The sequence below is a fragment of the Taurulus bubalis genome (assembly GCF_910589615.1).
Source record: "Taurulus bubalis genome assembly, chromosome: 12".
In the NCBI taxonomy this organism is placed as follows: domain Eukaryota; kingdom Metazoa; phylum Chordata; class Actinopteri; order Perciformes; family Cottidae; genus Taurulus; species Taurulus bubalis.
The window spans coordinates 26,427,084-26,449,346 of NC_136600.1; the positions used below are offsets into that span (position 1 = coordinate 26,427,084).

General features: G+C 40.1%; 1 protein-coding gene across 1 annotated transcript; it reads left to right on the top strand.

Annotated features, from left to right (window-relative positions):
• Positions 1-1,468: 1,468 nt before the first annotated feature.
• LOC306744709 (N-acetylglucosamine-1-phosphodiester alpha-N-acetylglucosaminidase-like) lies at positions 1,469-15,392 on the top strand (the record flags this gene model as incomplete). Its single annotated transcript, XM_079227391.1, has 11 exons — positions 1,469-1,548; positions 2,628-2,860; positions 3,487-3,757; positions 6,670-6,809; positions 7,543-7,651; positions 11,042-11,170; positions 11,249-11,454; positions 11,571-11,618; positions 11,865-11,996; positions 12,213-12,294; positions 13,572-15,392. 11 exons carry the CDS (start codon positions 1,469-1,471, stop codon positions 13,807-13,809), a joined length of 1,668 nt encoding a protein of 555 aa, XP_079083517.1. The 3' UTR covers positions 13,810-15,392.
• Between the last annotated feature and the right edge of the window lie 6,871 nt (positions 15,393-22,263).

The following is a 22,263-nucleotide window of genomic DNA, read 5'->3' on the forward strand; positions in this document are numbered from 1 at the left end:
ATTGTATCATGTATGTATGTATTATTATTATTATTAGTATTATTATTATTTTGTAATAAAATCCAAAAGTAAAAGCACAGGCTGTTTGTGTCGTCCAGAGGCAGAAGGAGCTCGATGACGTGTGTCCGCGTGTCACGTGAGACGACGTCCGGACGTGACGCTGTCACGTGACCGCGCTGCGTCAAGTTATTACGTTGCGTCAACAATACCGGAAGTTGTTGATGTGTCTTTCAATACAAAATAAGACGTTGAAAGTACATTTTAATGTAGCTTTTTTCTTCTTCTTCTTCTTCTTCTTCTTCTTCTTCTTCTTCTTCTTCTTCTTCTTCTTCTTCTTCTTCTTCTTCTTCATTATAGCAAAAACAATCATATGTTTCATGAATCTGCATGTTTTTATTTTAACATTTCTGTTTTCACTGACATGCTATCTTTATGTATTTTAATACACAGCATCTCATTTTAGTAAATACTTTCTTAAACATAAAATATCTTTCTGATCATTGATTAGCCCAAACATCTGATGAAATACATTTTAAAAAGCCATGACTGTAAATGTAGAAATACAAACAACTCAAAGAGATGATAAGAAGTCAACGTTATGAAGTTAACAGTAAAATGAGAAAAGTGACACATTTAAAGTTCGACTTTTTGTGAGTTAGTCAACATTTTAATACTTTAAATATAAAAGTTAAAATCGAATGCATTTATGTTATTATGTGTCTCATAATCTGGATTTACGTGGTTTAATTTCCATAATTGCCAACAAATCTTTTTTCATTTACCTGGTTGAAATGGGCTTCTATTCAAAAATATATAATAATATTATTAATAATAATAATTGCTGATTTGGCTCAAAGTTAAAAAAAAAAGAAGTTTTCTTTTAATGAAAATTGAAACTGTCAAACTAATATCTATTGACAATAGAAGATAAAGGGGACTTTGAAGTTGAATGACTAATATCACAAAACACACACACATATAGACAAAAGACACACACACACACACACACACACACACACACACACACATATAGACAGAAAGACACACACACACGTATATAGACAAAAGACACACACACACACACACACACACACACACACATATAGACAGAAAGACACACACACACACGTATATAGACAAAAGACACACACACACACACACACACACACATATAGACAGAAAGACACACACACACGTATATAGACAAAAGACACACACACACACACACATATAGACAAAAGACACACACACGTATGTATACATAATTTAATTTCCATAATTACGAACAAAGCGCTTTTTATTTACCTGGTCGAAATTCGCTTATATTAAAAGTAAATAAACCGGACTTTTATTTTGGTAAAGCAAACCGGAAGCCGTGCGTTGTTTACGCGGATGACGTCAGCCCGCTGGGTGAAGCGGGGAGCAGCGCGACTCGCGAGCACACGGCGCGCGCTGTCGTGTTCCTCCCATGGCTGCAGCGCGGAAACAGCCGCTCGCGTGGCTGCTGCTGGTTCTCTGCGTCCGGTGGTTCGAGTCCACGAACTCCCGGTAAGACTTCCGGTTACCGGTTCATGATTCTCTGATATGAAAGTCTTCTGTTTGTAACTCCAGGTAATGCTCCTAAACCCGACCAGCTGACTTCCTTCTTATCAGAGCGGTTGAGCAACTTCACAAAGTTCACTAATTTACCGACTGACCCCAAACGCAACTGAGCCGTCAGCCCTCGTTTCGTTAAACACACAAAGTTAACGTCTGACTAAAGTAAACAAACTACTTGTTGTGTCACATTAAAAACACTCCGTGCTTTTAACTTGGGTGTGTTTTAAAGGGCTGATATTAAATGTTTGGATCAAACTTCATGAGTCTTATTTTTATTTTTAGCACGTTTTAGTTTCATTTTAAGGAAACTAGTTTCTCTACAAATGTTGCTGCAGTTTGACACTTTGGCCACAAGATGGCGGCGTCGGGCCACAGGTGTTCTAACAGCCTTTAAAATAAGACGGATAGATGGATGTATACTTTATTCATCCCCAAGTCAGAGTACTTCTACTACTCCAGTACGCATATTCTACTGGTACTGTTCTCACACACACACACACACACACACACACACACACACACACACACACACACACACACACTTATACACATCATGCACACACACTCACACATACACACTCACACACATCATGCATACACACACACTCACATATACACACACACACACCTTCTGTCCCCTCGTCTTGTTCTAATAAATAATAAAACACTCGGCCTCTCGTAGAGTTTCTCTGGGCGATGACGTCCTGCTATATAAATATTACCAAACCCAAATAAATGTACACTGTCAAAATATACAAATTATTACACTTTTATGAAATAAAGACTTAACAGTAAACGCTCTAGTTCAGATATTTAATATTTAATGTGTGTTTATTGTATTACTTCACACTACTGTACTGCTTTACTGCCATACCTGGCTATTGTACTTCTACTACTACAGTACGCATATTCTACTGCTAAAGTATACACACAGACTCACATATATACACACAAATACACACACACACACACACGCTACGTCCCCTCGTCTTGTTCTAATAAATAATAAATCCCTCGGCCTCTCGTAGAGTTTCTCTGGGCGATGACGTCCTGCTGCCGTACGGCCCCGCCCACTCTCAAGGCTCCGTCCACTCCCACGGCCCCGCCCACTCCCACCGCCACGTCAGAGACTGCCAGCCCGCCGTTCACGGCAACGTGACCCACGAGACCCGACCCGCCTCGACCGCCGACGACCACGAGCGCCTGGCCGAGTCCACGGTGTTCGTGTCGGACGTCCCGGGAAGCTCCAGGCGGGTTTACGGTCAGTTACGGGAAGACGGACGCTTTTATTTTGAAATATATACTTGTTTTAAAGTCGTGTTATCTGTTTGTTATTTACCATGTTTATTGTTGCAGTATTGTTATTGTTTTTATTATATCTTTTTTTTTTTATTCTGTGTTTATTGTTTTTATTATATTTTTATTCAATGTCTGTTTTATTGTTTTAATTATATTTGTATTGTTTTAATCTACGTCTATGTTTATTGAAAAATATAAAATATAATAAAAGATATAACATAGAATACAAAAAAATATAATAAACAACATAGAATAAAACAATAAAAACATAATAATAAACAGATTTATTTATTAAATATATTTTAATTATATTTTTATTCTGTTTATTGTTATGTTTTTATTGTTTTATTCTATATCTTTTATTATATTTTTATATTTATATTCTATGTTTATATATTTTATTATATTTTTATTGTTTTTATTCTATGTTTATTGTTTTTATTATATTTCTATTGTTTTATTCTATGTCTATTGCTTTTATTATGTTTCTTTTGTTTATGTTTACTGTTATTGTTATGCACCTTTCAAATTGTCCAATCCCTCGCGTGTTCACCGTTCCTCTCTTTCTGACGTCGCTTCGTGTCTCAGGTCACGTGACGGTGGTTCGAGACCCGCTGAGGACTCTGTCGGTGCTGGAGCCCGGGGCCCCGGGCGGCTGTGGGCGGAGCCTGGGGGCCACGGTGGAGGACACGGCCGGCGGCGCCGGCGGCTGCCTGTACGCCCAGAACGCCGGCTTCTTCATCCCCGAAACGCACGAGTGCCTCGGCAACGTGGTGAGCGACGGCCGGCCGGTGCGGGACAGCGGGGGGGTGCAGAACGCCCAGTTCGGCCTCCGGAGGGACGGCAGCCTGGTGGTCGGGTGAGAGGAGACGCTACCAGTCTGATGGGATATTAATTATTATCATATATATATATATATATGTATATATATATATATATATATATATATATATATATATATATATATATATATATATATATATCATCTCATGTTCATGAACTGCTTTCTTTCCTTTAAACAAACCAAACTAAAGGATTACATGTGTTATAAAGAAACTAAAGCTTGAATATCCTGTAAAATATTTAAATATTTGATTACAATATATTTATTTTGTGTTCTTAAAATATAAAACATTATTATTTACAATTTAGAATTTTTTGGAATCTTTTAGACTTTTTGTGAATTCTTTTGAATTTATTAGATTTTTTTTAAATTTTACAAATTAAAAACACACGGGATGAAAGTAAAATGTGTTTCCTGTTGCTAAAATACTCGATTATCCATATAACAAAATAAAATATAAAAGTAAATATTTATTTTAAAATATTCACTAAATACAAAAATATTTATTTCATTATAATATTTTTAAAATATAATTGAATTAAATAGACGCGCCGCCCCGCGATGACGTAATGTTCTGATGACTATTAATATTTTAATATAACAAAATATTAATATTTAAAATGTAAAACTTTAATATAAGCGTCATATTCACGTAGTTTTCTCTCCACGAGAGCGTTTTCATTTAGTTGCGTCACTCGTTCCAGGAGTTGTAAATATAATATTCCTCACATTCAGAGCTTCTGTCTGTCTTCTGGACTCCAGAGATTTATGACCTCAAACAAACAAGTTACATTTACCTTTTCCTCGGTTCAGGTGAGAACAACTTGTGTGTGTGTGTGTGTGTGTGTGTGTGTGTGTGTGTGGTGACCTCGTAGTTATGAATATGAAATATACTATATACATATATACTGATTCTTCTAACTGTGTGTCCAGAGTCACTTTATCACACAGCAACTAAAAAAATATGAGGATTGTTATTATAATAATAATAATGCAGAGACTTTTTCTGGCGTAACACATGATGTGTTCAAGGACCGTCGGAAAAATAATAAATCTGATGATAATTACATTGTTGGTTTTTACAGCTTCTGGCTTCTGACAATTGTGCAATAATAGTTATACGTGTATACGTCATATTTCAGTTATTGTGGATTCTTTACTGTTTTTTATCACGTTTTATTATTGCTTTTCTCAAAAAAACAGTGTAGTTTTGGGGTTTCCAAAAGCAAAAAAACAACAACATGATAATATAAACCCATGTTTTAATAGCTGCAGCCTGACCTCAGCGGAGCAAAGCCATCATGGAGGTGTTCCCTCCGGTGAGAGCAGCGCTCACCTGAAGGCAGAGTCGTTCCAGGTGATGATTAGGAAGTCAAACGTGAGCTTCCTGGAACAACACTAAGTTGTTGTGCAGAGAAATACAAGTCAGAGCGGGACACCAAAAATAAATAGTTAAAATAAACACTTGGCTGCTTGAGCCGGTCATTTAAGGTGAGGTCATATAAAGTAATCTGATTCCTCAGGCGGAGTAACATTATACTTCACAGCAGTCAGTTAGTCACTTAAACACTGAAGGAATACAGTGGTTTTATTTAAAAATGAAGCATAGACTTCTATACAACCAGAGGAGTCGCCCCTGGTGGTCAGGAGAGAGAATGCAGCTTTAACACATGACGCATAGACTTCTATACAACCAGAGGAGTCGCCCCCTGGTGGACATAAGCTTTAACACATGAAGCATAGACTTCTATACAACCAGAAGAGTCGTCCCCTGGTGGTCAGTAGAGAGAATGCAGCTTTAACACATGAAGTGTATACTTCTATACAACCAGGGGAGTCGCCCCCTGGTGGTCAGGAGATTGAATGCAACTTTAACACATGCCGCATAGACTTCTATACAACCAGAGGAGTCGCCCCCTGGTGGACATAAGCTTTAACACATGAAGCATAGACTTCTATACAACCAGAGGAGTCGCCCCCTGGTGGTCAGTAGAGAGAATGCAGCTTTAACACATGAAGTGTATACTTCTATACAACCAGGGGAGTCGCCCCCTGGTGGCCAGGAGAGTGAATGCAGCTTTATCACATGACGCATAGACTTCTATGCAACCAGAGGAGTCACCCCCTGGTGGACATCAGCTTTACTACATGAAGCATAGGCTTCTATACAACCAGAGGAGTCACCCCCTGGTGGACATCAGCTTTAACACATGAAGCATATACTTCTATACAACCAGAAGAGTCTCCCCCTGGTGGACATCAGCTTTATCACATGAATCATAGACTTCTATACAACCAGAGGAGTCGCCCCTGGTGTACATCAGCTTTAACACATGAAGCATAGACTTCTATACAACCAGAGGAGTCGCCCCCTGGTGGACATCAGCTTTACCACATGAAGCATAGACTTCTATACAACCAGAGGAGTCACCCCCTGGTGGACATCAGCTTTACCACATGAAGCATAGGCTTCTATACAACCAGAGGAGTCACCCCCCGGTGGACATCAGCTTTAACACATGAAGCGTATACTTCTATACAACCAGAAGAGTCTCCCCCTGGTGGACATCAGCTTTATCACATGAAGCATATACTTCTATACAACCAGAGGAGTCGCCCCTGGTGTACATCAGCTTTAACACATGAAGCATAGACTTCTATACAACCAGAAGAGTCGCCCCCTGGTGGACATCAGCTTTACCACATGAAGCATAGACTTCTATACAACCAGAGGAGTCGCCCCCTGGTGGACATCAGCTTTACCACATGAAGCATAGACTTCTATACAACCAGAGGAGTCGCCCCCTGGTGGACATCAGCTTTAACACATGATGCTTTGGCTTCACTCGCCTGCTTAGAAACACACTTTGGTGGTAAAGATCAGGATCGGTGAAGTCCTGATTGCGTCTCCCCTCGCTGTCCCTCAGGTATCTGTCCCAGGAGGACGTCCTGGACCGGTCCAACCCGTTCGTCCAGCTGGTCAGCGGCGTGGTGTGGCTGCTGAGGAACGGAGAGGTTTACATCAACCAGAGCCTGGAGGCCGAGTGTGACGAGACACAGAAGACGGGTACTGTACATTAACAATGTTTTTAAGATGTACACACAGGACTCTAGGTAGTAGATAATAGACCCGCAGCAGTAATTGTGTGTAACTGCATCTGACATGTTTTCATAACACTACTTTCGCGTCACGCCACCAAAACACGCCGTGTTTGACTAACAGGGTGGAACCAGAGTTCACATCCAGTTATTATTTAACTTGCATTATGCCCTTTATTGTCACACACACACACACATGTAAAGTAAACACAATAAAGTTAGGATGAGTTTTTCCCAGAACTGATCAGTCATTGTTTACATAACGCTGGCCGCGGTATAAAAATACAGTCTGTCAACAACCATATTATTAAATGTATTATTATTACATACAGGTAGAAATGAAGACATTGTAATAAATGTCAACCTGCCCTTTAAATCATTTATTTCCATCAATATAACACAGTGTGTCTAACTTTGTAATTAATGATTGTCTCAGCTCTTCATTGACTTCTGTCCTGAACAGGGTTCTTAAGGTCATGGAAGAGTCATGGAGTTTTTAAATGGTTATTTCCATGCTTCATGTGTTAAAGCTGCATTCTCTCTCCTGACCACCAGGGGGGACTCCTCTGGTTGTATAGAAGTCTAAGCTGCATTCTCTCTTTGCTTCTCTCTTTTGACAACAACTATAGATTTAAAGGAAACCGTATGGTTCAGACACCAGGTGTTTTATTTCTTCAGCTTGTGTTTTCGTACCTTCACAGGACACTTTCGCACCTTTGTGGACGTGGTGTCGGCGAGGACGGCGGTGGGCCACGACGGCGAGGGCAACGTGGTCCTGTTTCACATCGACGGGCAGACCGGAGTGAGGGGGTAACTATCTCCTCGGCGACATGCAGTCATGTTGTGGTGTTTTTCATGGAGCTCGCTCAATAAACGGATGACAGCGTCTCTTTCCTCGCAGAGAAAACAAACGATAATGTATTCCATGGACATGAAGTGGCTCAAAGGCCTTTGGAGTCCAAACTTTAAGATGCAGGGTTTGACTCTGTGAGGCTGAACCAAACATAGAGGAACTAACAACTCCGGATCGTCTTCATTTGTGTCTCTTTGTGGTCGTTTTGTGTCTCTTTATGGTTGTTTGTGTGATATCATTTTGTGTCTCTTTGTGGTTGTTTGTGTCGTTTTGTGTCTCTTGGTAGTTGTTTGTGTCTTTTTGGGGTTGTTTGTGTCTCTTTGACGTCATTTTGTGTCTCTTTGATGTCATTTTGTGTCTCTTTGGGGTTGTTTGTGTCTCTTTGACGTCATTTTGTGTCTCTTTGATGTCATTTTGTGTCTCTTTGGGGTTGTTTGTGTCTCTTTGACGTCATTTTGTGTCTCTTTAGAGTCATTTTGTGTCTCTTTGTAGTTGTTTGTGTCTCTTTGATGTCATTTTGTGTCTCTTTGTGGTTGTTTGTGTCTCTTTGATGTCATTTTGTGTTTCTTTGTAGTTGTTTGTGTCTCTTTATGGTTGTTTGTGTCTCTTTGATGTCATTTTGTGTCTCTTTGTGGTTGTTTGTGTCTCTTTGATGTCATTTTGTTTCTCTTTGTGGTTGTTTGTGTCTCTTTGATGTCATTTTGTGTCTCTTTGTGGTTGTTTGTGTCTCTTTGTGGTTGTTTGTGTCTCTTTGATGTCATTTTTTGTCTCTTTGTTGTTATTTGTGTGTCTGTGTGGTTGTTTGTGTCTCTTTGATGTCATTTTGTGTCTCTTTGTAGTTGTTTGTGTCTCTTTGTGGTTGTTTGTGTCTCTTTGTAGTTCTTTTTCGCTATTTGTAGTTGTTTATTGTCTCTGTGGTCTTTTTGTGTCTTGTGGTCTCTTTATGGTTGTTTATTGTCTATTTGTGATCTTTTTGTGTCCCTTTGTGGTATGTTTGTTGTTTTGTGTCTCTTTGTGGTCATTTTGTATGTTTTTGTAGTTTTGTGTCTCTTTGTAGTTGTTTTGTGTCTCTTTGTGGTTGTTTTGTGTCTCTTTGTGGTTGTTTTGCGTCTCTTTGTAGTTGTTTTGTGTCTCTTTGTGGTTGTTTTGTGTCTCTTTGTGGTTGTTTTGCGTCTCTTTGTAGCTGTTTTGTGTCTCTTTGTGGTTGTTTTGCGCCTTTTTGTAGTTGTTTTGTGTCTCTTTGTGGTTGTTTTGTGTCTCTTTGTGGTTGTTTTGTGTCTCTTTGTGGTTGTTTTGTGTCTCTTTGTAGTTGTTTTGTGTCTCTTTGTGGTTGTTTTGCGTCTCTTTGTAGTGGTTTTGCGTCTCTTTGTGGTTGTTTTGCATCTCTTTGTAGTTGTTTTGCGTCTCTTTGTAGTTGTTTTGCGTCTCTTTGTGGTTGTTTTGCGTCTCTTTGTAGTTGTTTTGCGTCTCTTTGTGGTTGTTTTGTGTCTCTTTGTGGTTGTTTTGTGTCTCTTTGTAGTTGTTTTGTGTCTCTTTGTGGTTGTTTTGCATCTCTTTGTAGTTGTTTTGTGTCTCTTTGTGGTTGTTTTGCGTCTCTTTGTAGTTGTTTTGCGTCTCTTTGTGGTTGTTTTGTGTCTCTTTGTAGTTGTTTTGCGTGCCTTTTAAGATCATTTTGAGTCTCTTCTTGGTCTACATGTCTCATTCGGTGACATTTTGTAGGAGATCCAGTGATCCAGTGATCCATGCATGAGTAAATCTATTGAATAAACCCAGAGTGAGACGAGATGGAGGTGAAGGAGCAGCAAGATGGAAAACAACCTGGTGGTAAAAGTGATGAATGTGGCAGTGAAATGGACCTTTCGACCTCTGACAGCTTGATTTGTGGGATGAGCTCATACACTAACCCACTAAGATCTCTCCACCAATCGAATGTATTGATCGACTCTCCTGAAGATGAATGTGTTGCTGTCAACGACCCGAACTCGTGGACTTCCAGACTCGGGCTCAATAAACCTGTAGAAGTCAGCGCAGAGCAAACGACGACCTCCCGCTCTCCGTCTCTCATGAATACGCATTTTAATAAAAAGTTATCTCACTACTGTAGTTTTCTCAGAAAAGCACAAATCGACAGACGCATTGAAAAACGAATGTTTTTAGCCGCTGTATGACTTTAAATACTTGTATTTGTCTGGAATATAGAGATATGAGCTCCTATATGCATACGTGTGCATATATATATATATATATATATATATATATATATATATATATATATATATATATATATATATATATATATATATATATATGTATATATATATGTATATGTATATATATATATATATATATGTATATGTATATATATATATATATATATGTATATGTATATATATATATATATATATATATATATATATATATATATACATATATATATATACATATATATATATATATACATATATATATATATATATATATATATATATATATATATATATATATATATATATATATATATATATATATATATGCACACGTATGCATACTTTTTCATGGGGAAGATTAGTTTTTTTTCCCCTATATTAAAAAAATATCAAGACTTTCCACACAAAAAAGAAAGTGATCATTATGTTATCTAAACATGTTCTAGTGTTTCTGTCCCACGCCTGAAGACGTTCACCACTCGTACTGAAGGTCCGGATCGATCCGCCACACTGACCTCAGATCAGACTGAGAGTCGTCCTCTGCGTTGAGCAGCTTTACCGTCACGTAAAATGAGAGGAAAGTTCTAACTTGTGTTCACGTTGAAATGCTTAAAAAAACCGATTTCAGACATCTTTTAAACCCAGTTGTTTACGCCTGTGACGTTATTTTATTTTATTTATTTTATCTTAAATATAATAAATAAAGTAAAATAATAATTATGGTTAATAATAAAATATTATATAATATTCCATGTTATTTGTACAGCCCTATTTTATTTTTTATTTTATTTTAAATATAAATAATACAGTAAAATAATAATTATGGTTAATAATAAAATATTATATAATATTCCATGTTATTTTTACAGCCCTATTTTATTTTTTATTTTATTTTAAATATAAATAATACAGTAAAATAATAATTATGGTTAATAATAAAATATTATATAATATTCCATGTTATTTGTACAGCCCTATTTTATTTTAAATATAAATAATAAAGTACAATAATAATTATGGTTAATATTATATAATGTTCCATGTTATTTGTACAGCCCAATATGACCCATTTCCCCTTCTGGGGCTTTATTCCTATGTGTAGTACCTGGTGTGTGCTTGATGTGTTGTTGTTGTTGACAGGATGAACCTGTGGGAGCTGGCTGAGTCTCTGAAGAGCTACGGCGTCGTCAACGCCATCAATCTGGACGGAGGCGGGTCTTCCACCTACGTGGCCAACGGCTCCTTGGCCAGCTACCCCTCTGATCACTGGTGAGCCCGTCAACCCTCCGTACGCGTAGTTACCTGCGTCCTCCACCGGGTGTTACACCAATCTCCGTCCCCTCCCAGTAAACCAGACAGCAGGTGGCGCTGTGCCCGGACCGTCTCCACCGTGTTGTGCGTCCACCAGCGGCGCTGCGAGCCGGCGGACTGCAGCGGACACGGAGACTGCGTGGACGGAGGCTGCCGCTGCCGGCGGGGCTGGCGGGGCGCCGCCTGCGACGCGCTGGCCTGCAGGCCGGCCGCCTGCGGCCCACACGGGGTCTGCACCGCCGGTACGTGTTGTTGTTGTTGTTGTTCACTTATATTTACATGTTATTTCTGTTTTTCATGCACTCATCAATTTAGAGATTTGTGTTCTATTTTTCTTTCACAACATGAATTTGTGTAGACGGTTGTTTCTGTGATGCTGGATGGAGAGGAAGGAACTGCAGCCAAGGTGATCTCACTCTCACACACACACACACACACCGATACACACACACACACACTGATACACACACAGATACACACACACACACACCGATACACACACACACTCACACACACGGTTGTGGAAAGACTGTGGAGGTCTGAGCCTGGACCTCCAGCTGTGAGCTTTTCATTCAGGGTTAATGACAGTTTGCATCATTGTGTGTGTGTGTGTGTGTGTGTGTGTGTGTGTGCGTGTGCGTGTGTGTGTCAGTGTGTCCTCTGGGTTTCTTCGGGCCGTCCTGCGCTGAGGAGTGTCTCTGTGATGACGAGTGTCCATGTGACCCGCAGACAGGAAGCTGTAGCACCACCCTGCAAGGAGAGGCCAACTATACGTTACACGGAGGTACACACACACACACACACACACACACACACACACACACACACCTCAATTGAATGTTGATTTATCTAATTTTCTTTTGACTGATGAATACATATGAATAAGATTATCATCAATTAATCTTAATCTTGAAAAAGTGATAATTAAATATTTTGTTACTAAATGGTCCTCTTCCTTCCTCTTCCTCCTCCTCCTCTTCCTCCTCTTCCTCCTCCTCAGCTGGACGATGTCTGGCCAAACAGATGTTTACACTTTGGAGACGAGACAAAGAAGCTCACAGAGAGCAGCCTCGTCTGACCGAGTAAGAGTCACCTCACCTCCATATACGTCTATACAAGCAGAGGAGTCGCCCCCTGGTGGTCAGGAGAGAGAATGCAGCTTTAACACATGAAGCATAGACTTCTATACAACCAGAGGAGTCGCCCCCTGCTGGTCAGAAGAGAGAATGCAGCTTTAACACATGAAGCATAGCCTTCTATACAACCAGAGGAGTCGCCCCCTGGTGGTCAGGAGAGAGAATGCAGCTTTAACACATGAAGCATAGACTTCTATACAACCAGAGGAGTCACCCCCTGGTGGTCAGGAGAGAGAATGCAGCTTTAACACATGAAGCATAGACTTCTATACAACCAGAGGAGTCGCCCCCTGGTGGTCAGGAGAGAGAATGCAGCTTTAACACATGAAGCATAGCCTTCTATACAACCAGAGGAGTCACCCCCTGGTGGTCAATTTGATGCTTTCTAAAAGTCTAAATGTTTTAAAAAGAGATGGATGTTGTCATGTTTTTATCTCACAAAATATTCAATCCATTTTACGACAGTAAATCAAATATCTTCAGGTTTTAGACGTCACATAAAAGAAATAATTGTAAGGTGTCACAATGGGAAACCTTACATACATTACACTATATGCAGACACTTAATAGGGTAGTTATTAAGATAAATTAATTACATTAAATTGTAATGAAAATATGATTTAGTTGCAGCACAAATCCCAATTCAGCGCCTCACACTGACCATAGTGAGTAGTGTTAGGAAAGAGATTTGCAGTTTAACAGCAACACATTACAATTATCTATTTATTTTATCTTAATCAAAAAAAAAGTATAACTCTCCAGAGTGACGTAGAGTCCAAAAGTCAAAGTTTATGAAAAAAGATAGATTTATTGATTTCCAAAGTCCACAACATGTTCTGCTTCAATCCATATGTTGTTGGCGTTTAGCCACCACTTTGACACGCAGATGGAGACACGCGCCTCAATCACACGTATGGAACCACAACAACGCAAACCTCAACAGAAGCTTTGCTTTGCATTACATGCCCGAATGGCCCGAATGGCCCGAATGGCCCGTGTAATGGCCCGAATGGCCCGAATGGCCCGAATGGCCCGTGTAATGGCCCGAATGGCCCGTGTAATGGCCCGTGCCATTACACGGGCCATTCGGGCCGCCCGGCGGAAATTTGCGTGTTTCGCAACCATCCGAGTCTGTGCATTGACTTTGCATGCAATCTACTCGCGCGAATAATTCGCAACGCTTTTGGTGTGAACGCAGCGTAACCCGGCCCGTCTCTCCTCAGGCGTACCTGGCTGACGATCACCTTCACCTTGGCCGCTCTGCTGCTCGCCAGCCTGCTGCTCCACCTTGCCCGGGCCCGTCGTCCGGACTCGGCGGCGGCCGGACGCCCCGAGTACTCCTACGTCCCGCTGACCCACGTCAACGGAGCGGCTTTCCACGCCGGAAAATCCGGTTCGGCGGCGGACGACTCGGACTCTCAGGATGAGATCTGGTCCCCGGCGGACTCGGGGAGGTCGTAGCCCGGTCCAGAGGACTCCGCCAGGCTCCGCTATCGCTCAAAGAGAAACACCTTCATTTGAACTTCCAATCCTGCTGGAACGAAAAGGAAGCTTCCGGACGAAGAGCAGCAGCGTCAAACATGCTTCTGGCAGCCGGTCGGATGTTTGCTCTCTGGGTTACGTGGACAGCAGCCGCCTTTTTAAAAAGGAAAAAGATTTCAAAACTTAAATCTGGATGTCTCGATCAGCTCCAGGTACGACGAGCTTTTCTACCTGGGAACCGTAGAACTCAGGTGAGACTCGGCGTGTTATCCGGCTCTCTGTGAGCTGAACTCTGTGTTTCTGGTCTCACAGAGCTGGTTAGTCGCCATGAACCCTAAACAGAACCCTTCCTCTTCCTCACCAGATCCTGGATTGGACAAAAGAAGTGAGTAAGACCAATAGCGACGTCACAATCAATGCATTTACTTTGATATCCATGGTCGCTCTATCAGAAAGGTCACAGTTCGCCACTCGAGCAGCCTAATTAATGACCACTATTGCTGCATTTTTGGACTTTTAGAGATATTATGAACATGTTTACCGTAAAAGTCGGGTTACAAGCTGCTACTACCTTCGATCAGTGTCCCTGTTAGCTCCCCGCTGTAGCCAGCTAGCGCTCCAGCTAGCTCCCCGACAACCACCGAAGGTAGAGGGACCAGCCCCGGCTCGACATCCAACTCGGGCAGAGGGGACGCGGGCAGTAGCAGAGGGAAGCTAGCAGCAGCGGGAAGCTAGCAGCAGCGGGAAGCTAGCAGCAGCGGGAAGCTAGCTAGCGCTGCTGCTAGCTTGCTACGGCGGGGACACCCACCGGAGGTAGAAGCGGCTTGTAACTCGACAAAATGCCAATAACATCTATTTAGGTGAACTCTATATTTAGTATATTTTCACACCTTTATCTTGCTGTCTGAAGCCGATATCTACGCTCTCTTCAAAGACACAAGACTCCATTGACAAAATAAAAACTAGAACCTGTGTTCTGGAGGTAAAATCACAGATGTTGTCAATGGAGTCTGGTGTTAAAGAGCATTTATAACAGGGAGGCCTGTCTGACGGCAAAGTAAAGAGGTGGTTATTCTAAATATAGCGTCCACTTCTTCTTCTTTTAGGTGTCTAAAATACGTCCATCACATTATTTTATGTAATCTTATTATTTAATTCTTATTTAATTCTCGATGACATCATAGTTTCATCTCGCGTTGAATTACAGGAACCAGCGTCGTGATCCCGGTGATCCCGGATCAGCCGGTGTTGTTCAAAGCAAACTGTTACTGAGTTTTATTTTGGTTTTCTTATCGACGTGAGGATTATTTTTTTTATGTTTGTCTCAAAAACTACCGATCTTCCTGTGAATGTAAAAATGCCGATGAGGTTAAATATGCCCATTGGTACCAGAGAAAATAATAAAGAAGCACAATTTTCTTTCGAACTTTTGCTCTTTGTGCAGATTTCTCACCGCTCAATGAAAGTCCTTCTTTGTGATGTTGTACATGTCACCTCATGTGTGATTAAGAGGTTGTTCCTGTTTTGAAAGCAGATAAATAAATGTACATTTCAGGATTCGGTTTTGACCACAAAGATATGAATCCGTCCGATTTCCTTTTTTTTGCTTTCACACATTTCCTTGGCTTGAAAATGTTTAAACTTAAAGTCTTTGGGGGGTTGAGACCAAGACTAGAGGGTATCAAGACCAAGACTAGAGGGTATCAAGGCCAAGACTAGAAGGTATCAAGACCAAGACTAGAAGGTATCAAGACCAAGAGAAGACCGAGACTTTGAGGGGTTGAGACCAAGTCTCAAGACCAAGACTATAGAAGATATCAAGACCAAGACTAGAGGGTATCAAGACCAAGACTAGAGGGTATCAAGACAAAGAATAGAGGGTATTAAGACAAATACTAGAGGGTATCAAGACTAAGACTAGAGGGTATCAAGACCAAGACTAGAGGGTATCAAGACCAAGACTAGAGGGTATCAAGACCAAGAGAAGACCAAGACTTTGAGGGGTTGAGACCAAGTCTCAAGACCAAGACTAGAAGGTATCAAGACCAAGACTAGAAGGTATCAAGACCAAGACTAGAAGGTATCAAGATCAAGAGAAGACCGAGACTTTGAGTGTTTGAGACCAAGGCAGGGCGAGACCGAGACCCAAGACCAAGACGAGAGGGTATCAAGACCAAGTCTTGGTCTCCAAGGTGTATCAAGACAAGACGTTGAGAGCAAATTAAGACTAGAGGGTATCAAGACCAAGAGAAGACCGAGACTTTGAGGGTTTGAGACCAAGGCAGGGTAAGACCAAGTCCCAAGACTAAGACCAGAGAGTATCTAGACCGAGTTGAGACCAAGACTTTAAAGGGGTTGAGACCAAGTCTCAAGACCATGACTAGAGGGTATCAAGACCAAGAGAAGACCAAGGCAAGACCAAGACCAAGGCAGGGCGAAACATAAGTCTCAAGACCAAAGAGTATCTGGGCAGAGTTAAGACCAAGACTTTAAGGGGTTGAGACCAGGACCAGGGTGACTCCAACCCTGCACGAGACACTTAAAGTGAAGTGTGGAACAAACAAGCTAACCCTCGTTCCTCAAACTGATCTAAAGGATCCAAAGATTCCTCTTCCTTCAGTCTTTCAGGGCCACACGAGTGTTTTTGTGTGCAGTCATCAGGTCTTTGTTTGGAGGCCGAGGCTTCACCTGTGGGTCACTGCACCCTTTTGGGGGCTTTTGAGTTCACTGGAGCGTTCAGGTGACCTCTGACCTCCACGGGACGAGCTGATAAAACCAGGCATTGCTCTGGTTTCACTTTTAACGTTTTGTTGTGTTAACTCTGCAGAAGGCCGATGTGCCTTTTGAGTTTGAGTTTAAGTTTCAGACTAAATCTCAACCTGGAGGTTTGTGGTCTGATGTTATGAAGCCTCGAGTTTCGCCGTCGCCATCTTTTTTTTTTGCAACCAGTGAACAGGAAGTCATGAAGAGACGCAGCATACGTCTCTGGTGTCGACCTGTCAATCACCTTGTAGCCCCGCCCTAAAGCATACTCTCCTTCTCCTTCTCCTCCTTCTTTTTCACCTTCTTCTTTTCTTCACATCTTCTTCTCCTTCTCCTTCACCTTCTCCTTCTTCTTCTTCTTTTTCTTCTTCACCTTCACCTTCTTCTTCACCTAATTCTTCTTCACCTTCTCCTTCTTCCTCTTAGTAAATTATTACTAATAATTAGTAATAATTTACTCTGCTAGTAAAATGAAAATCAGCCTGTTATTTACGGTAGTTTGTTTTGGGTCGCCCCCACATTCCATGAAGAAGACCCTTCTCTGCCTCTGATTGGTCAAAACTCGTTGCCTTGTTCACAGGTTTTGTTCAGTTTATTGCCGATGATGAAGATCGGTGGAAGTCTGTTAATGTTGCTCTGTATGGATGATTAAGTACACATCTGCTGAAGGTTTAATATCCGATGTAGTGTCATAATTATCTTATCGTCAACCCCAATGTTCATATGTTACACTGATTAAAAAGAAAAAATGGCAATTAACCCAAAATGGGTTGCTAAAAGCATGAAAGAGGATTTTCTATAATAAAACATGTCTTGCCTGAAGACGTTTAAATAAAACATGCACCGTTATGTGCCGACATTAGTTTCTCATTGAATCACAGTATATACATTACATTTTCATTTCATTTAATATGTAATTGTTATATTGAAGTGGCGCTCCAGCTGGTTCATCCGCCCAGTGAGCTGACTCACTTTCTCCCTCAGTTATTTCCATGGTAAGGAAACCGGCTGCGTTTTACGACCGTCCCACTATCATTATAATTATTATTATAATTATTGAGGCCAGGAGGTGACGGACGGGGAGAGCCAATGGCCAGCCGGCTCTCTGCGCTTTGTCCCGCCTCCCGACTCAGCTGATGCAACTCAGCAAAGGATGTCACTCACAGGAGCTCTGATGTCACAACGTTTCCTCAGCTTGAGTTTCATGGTAAAAAACTAAAAATGACCTGTCAACACTCATTTTGTGTCTATTTATTGTTTTATGATTCTTTGTGTTTCTTTGTAGTTCTTTTGTGTCTCTTTGTAGTTTTTTGTGTTTCTTTATAGTTCTTTTGTGTCTCTTTGTAGTTCTTTTGTGTCTCTTTGTAGTCTTTTTTGTTTCTTTGTCGCCTTTTTTCTTCTTTTTAGTGGTTTTGTGTCTCTTTGTAGTGGTTTTGTGTCTCTTTGTAGTAGTTATGTGTCTCTTTGTAGTGGTTTTGTGTTTCTTTGTAGTGGTTTTGTGTCTCTTTGTAGTGGTTTTGTCTCTTTGTAGTAGTTTTGTGTCTCTTTGTAGTGGTTGTCTGTCTCTTTATCGACTTCTTGTGTGTTTTCTGTCGTCTATTTATTGTTTTATGTTTCTTTGCGATTGTTTTGTCACTTTTCCTGGTAATTGTGGGTCTATTTTGTCTCTTTGTGTTTACTTGCGGTTGTTTTGTGTCCCCTTGTGGTTGTTTTTGTGTTTATTGCTGGCTGTTATTTTGACTAGTAGTTGTTTTGTGTCTTTTCGTGGCTTGTTGTGAGTTAAAAGTGACACAAAAACCCTTTTTATTTTCCTCACTGAGGTCAGTGACACAACGCCAGCGTCTCCTCTGTGAAACCATTACTGTCGTTATGCAACACAACGCGGTTCTGGCCGCTTTGCAACGCAAGAAAAACAGAAGTGCATTCCTGTCGTCCATTTTGTATTTTATTTTATTGAGAGGAATGTCGGCAGCAGCAACACTTCTCTTTATTCTCTTCATGTTCTCCACGGTTGTGGCTGAAGCTCTATAAATATAATGTTCATCAAAACATCACAGCTCAAACGATCATATCTACATCGTGTGCAATATTACTTTTTAGTAGATTTTCAATAAGATTATAAATGTGACTCTTAATAAAGAGTAACAAAGTTTTACTTTTCTATTTTAGTTTACTTGTTTGACTACACTTATTTTGCGTTTATTGCTATTCCACTTTGCACTGGTGAGTATTACTTCATGTTGTTTACTGTTTTTAACAGTGTAATTTGTTGATGTTCTTTGTGATCAATAAAGTTCTTTCTGTTCTTGTCTTATTCTGAAATGAGTCACTTTACATGGTAAATACTTTTGGCCCTTTGAAGTATATATTGATGGCAGTACTTTTGTACTCAAGTACTGCAGGACTTTACCTTGTAAGAGTATTTCTACACTATATTTAATGTATTTTAACTCTCCAACAGCACGAGTACCTGACCGTGAAAACAAACACACAATATAACATTACTCAGTGTTCGGTGGCAACAACACAAGGTCGTTGACCTGTGCTCACATTGTGCAACGCACACACGCACACACACACACACACACACACACACACACACACACAGTAAACATTGACCGCCGGATTGTGTAAAGACGCAGCAGAAGGAAGGCGGCTGTGCATTGTTGTGACTGATGAATGTGACGCGTTCATGACCACTTATTATGTCGGCAAACAGGACGTTTTGTCCATGAGAGACACACACACACACACACACACACACGCCCTGAACACCTCCTGTGCTTTATTGGTGCCGTAGTAACGACTGATGAGGACAATATGACTCATGTGGGCGAGTTGTGAGACAAAAGGCCTCAACAGCTCCATTTGTTCAGAAGCTTGTTGTGTCTTATTGTTGTCAATTTGAGTCTCTTTGTGTTCTTTTTGTGTGTCTTTGTAGTTATTTTATGTGTCGTCGTAGTTGTTTTATGTTTCTTTGTTGTTGTTTTTTGTGTCTTTGTTGTTGTTTTATGTTTCTTTGTTGATGTTTTGTGTGTCTTTGTGTTCTTTTTGTGTGTCTTTGCTGTTGTTTTGTGTGTATTTGCTGTTGTTTTGTGTGTATTTGCTGTTGTTTTGTGTTTCTTTGTAGTTGTTTTATGTTTCTTTGTAGTTGTTTTATGTTTCTTTGTTTATGTTGTTTTGTGTTTCTTTGTTGTTGTTTTATGTTTCTTTGTAGTTGTTTTGTGTTTCTTTGTAGTTGTTTTGTGTTTCTTTGTAGTTCTTTTGTTTCTTTGTTGTTGTTTTGTGTGTCTTTGTAGTTGTTTTGTTTCTTTGTTGTTGTTTCTTTGTAGTTGTTTTGTTTCTTTGTTGTTGTTTTATGTTTTTTTGTAGTTGTTTTGTGTTTCTTTGTTGTTGTTTTGTGTGTCTTTGTAGTTGTTTTGTTTCTTTGTTGTTGTTTTGTTTCTTTGTAGTTGTTTTGTGTTTCTTTGTAGTTCTTTTGTTTCTTTGTTGTTGTTTTGTGTGTCTTTGTAGTTGTTTTGTTTCTTTGTTGTTGTTTCTTTGTAGTTGTTTTATGTTTCTTTGTTGTTGTTGTTTTGTGTTTCTTTGTAGTTGTTTTGTGTTTCTTTGTAGTTGTTTTGTTTCTTTGTTGTTGTTTTGTGTTTCTTTGTCGTTGTTTTGTTTCTTTGTTGTTGTTTTATGTTTCTTTGTTGTTGTTTTATGTTTCTTTGTAGTTGTTTTGTGTTTCTTTGTTGTTGTTTTGTTTCTTTGTTGTTGTTTTGTGTTTCTTTGTTGTTGTTTTGTGTTTCTTTGTCGTTGTTTTGTGTTTCTTTGCAGTTGTTTTATGTTTCTTTGTAGTTGTTTTGTGTTTCTTTGTTGTTGTTTTGTTTCTTTGTAGTTGTTTTGTGTTTCTTTGAGGTCATGTTGTGTCTCTTTGTGTCTCTTTGAAGTCATATTGTGTCTCTTTCTAGTCTTTTTTGTCTCTCTTTGTGTCTCTTTGAGGTCATATTGTGTCTCTTTGGTGCTGGTTGTGTTTCTTTGAAGTCTTGTTGCTCCTCTTCCTCGTTTTAGTTCATGTCTCCTTGTTGTCTTTGAGTCTCTTTGTGACTCTTTGAGTGACATTTTGTCGGTGAAGGCCGGAGTGACCGGACACTTTCTATAAACTAAAGGGCGCCAAGAGGGCGCCACCGAGGGCGCCGGCCTTATCTCCAATATTCTGCCCCGTGATCCGGACCCGCTCCAAAGAGGTGGTTTGTTCTTCCCACAAACCGGAGCAAATAGAGCTTTGGTTGGGGACTATTTTCAGCGGCGGATGAATCCACATTAAGCTGCCGAGAAGCAGAGACACCATTTTCAGGTTGTTTTTTACAGGTGAAGCTTCTCGTCTTATCTTGTTGTGACCTCACAGCAGCACAGGAGTGACCTTGTTGTGTGGGAATGGAAAAAAAAAGGTACATGTTGTCCCAGTCCGGCTGCTCCGAGGGGTTTTCACACATGGAATATTTTGTTTTTCCAGTTTTGTGAGCTGGAATGATTCACACAACAAGCAGCACACAAACACATGCCGGGCTTAAACATGCCGGAGAAGTTAAAAACATAACATGGAAGCTCAACCGTCACACTTTTTTGGACAATTCGCATTAAACAAAACTAAAAAATCCCTCTTTTATTTTTGTTTTTGATGTATTTTAAGTCATGTAAAAGTTTGAATTTAGAATTAAAAATGAGTCAGTTTATTTCTTTATTTTCATCGTTTGGCATCGTGCCGAATGGTACTTATTGTACTTTTTACAGTACATCTCAGAGGTACATATTGTACTTTTTAAAGGACATCTCAGAGGTACTTATTGTACTTTTATAGTACACATCAGAGGTACTTATTGTACTTTTTATACTACATCTCAGAGGTACATATTGTACTTGTTATAGTACACATCAGAGGTACATGTTGTACTTTTTATAGGACACATCAGAGGTACTTATTGTACTTTTTATTGTACATCTCAGACGTACATATTGTACTTTTTATAGTACACATCAGAGGTGCATATTGTACATTTTACTGTACTACACCTCAGAGGTACTTATTGTACTTCTACTGTACTACACATCAGAGGTACATATTGTACTTCTACTGTACTACACCTCAGATCTCATCTCCTTGATCAGACTAGAAAAAGGTCTTTGAACATGTCTTTATTATAAGATACTTGATGCCAGAGTAGAATCGTCTTCTGCGTTCATGTTTCTGCCTCGTTCTCCTGGAGGCCTTCTGTGTGTGAAGCCTTTGCTCCAGAGTATTCATTGAATGAGGGCAGTGGGGGAGTTGAACCCATGACCCCGATGTCTGCTTTTAGCTTCATCCACAAACACAACGCTGGTTTCTCTTTGCAGGTCAAACCCTCGTGAGCTTTTATCTTTCACCTCCAGAGCTTTCAGCTGGAAAACGATCCAACAGAATGTCTTCTTCTGTGCTTTCTGTCGCTTTAGAGGGAAATATATATTAAAAAGCACAGACAAAAGTAGCAACGGACTAGATAATACTTCTTATACTTATATATATATATATATATATATATATATATATACACTTGTAAAAAGTTTTAAATGGACTGTAAGTGTTTACGTTTAGCTGAGATTACTTTTCCATCAACACCATCCTTTATTTTCTTTATTAAAATACTCTCGTCA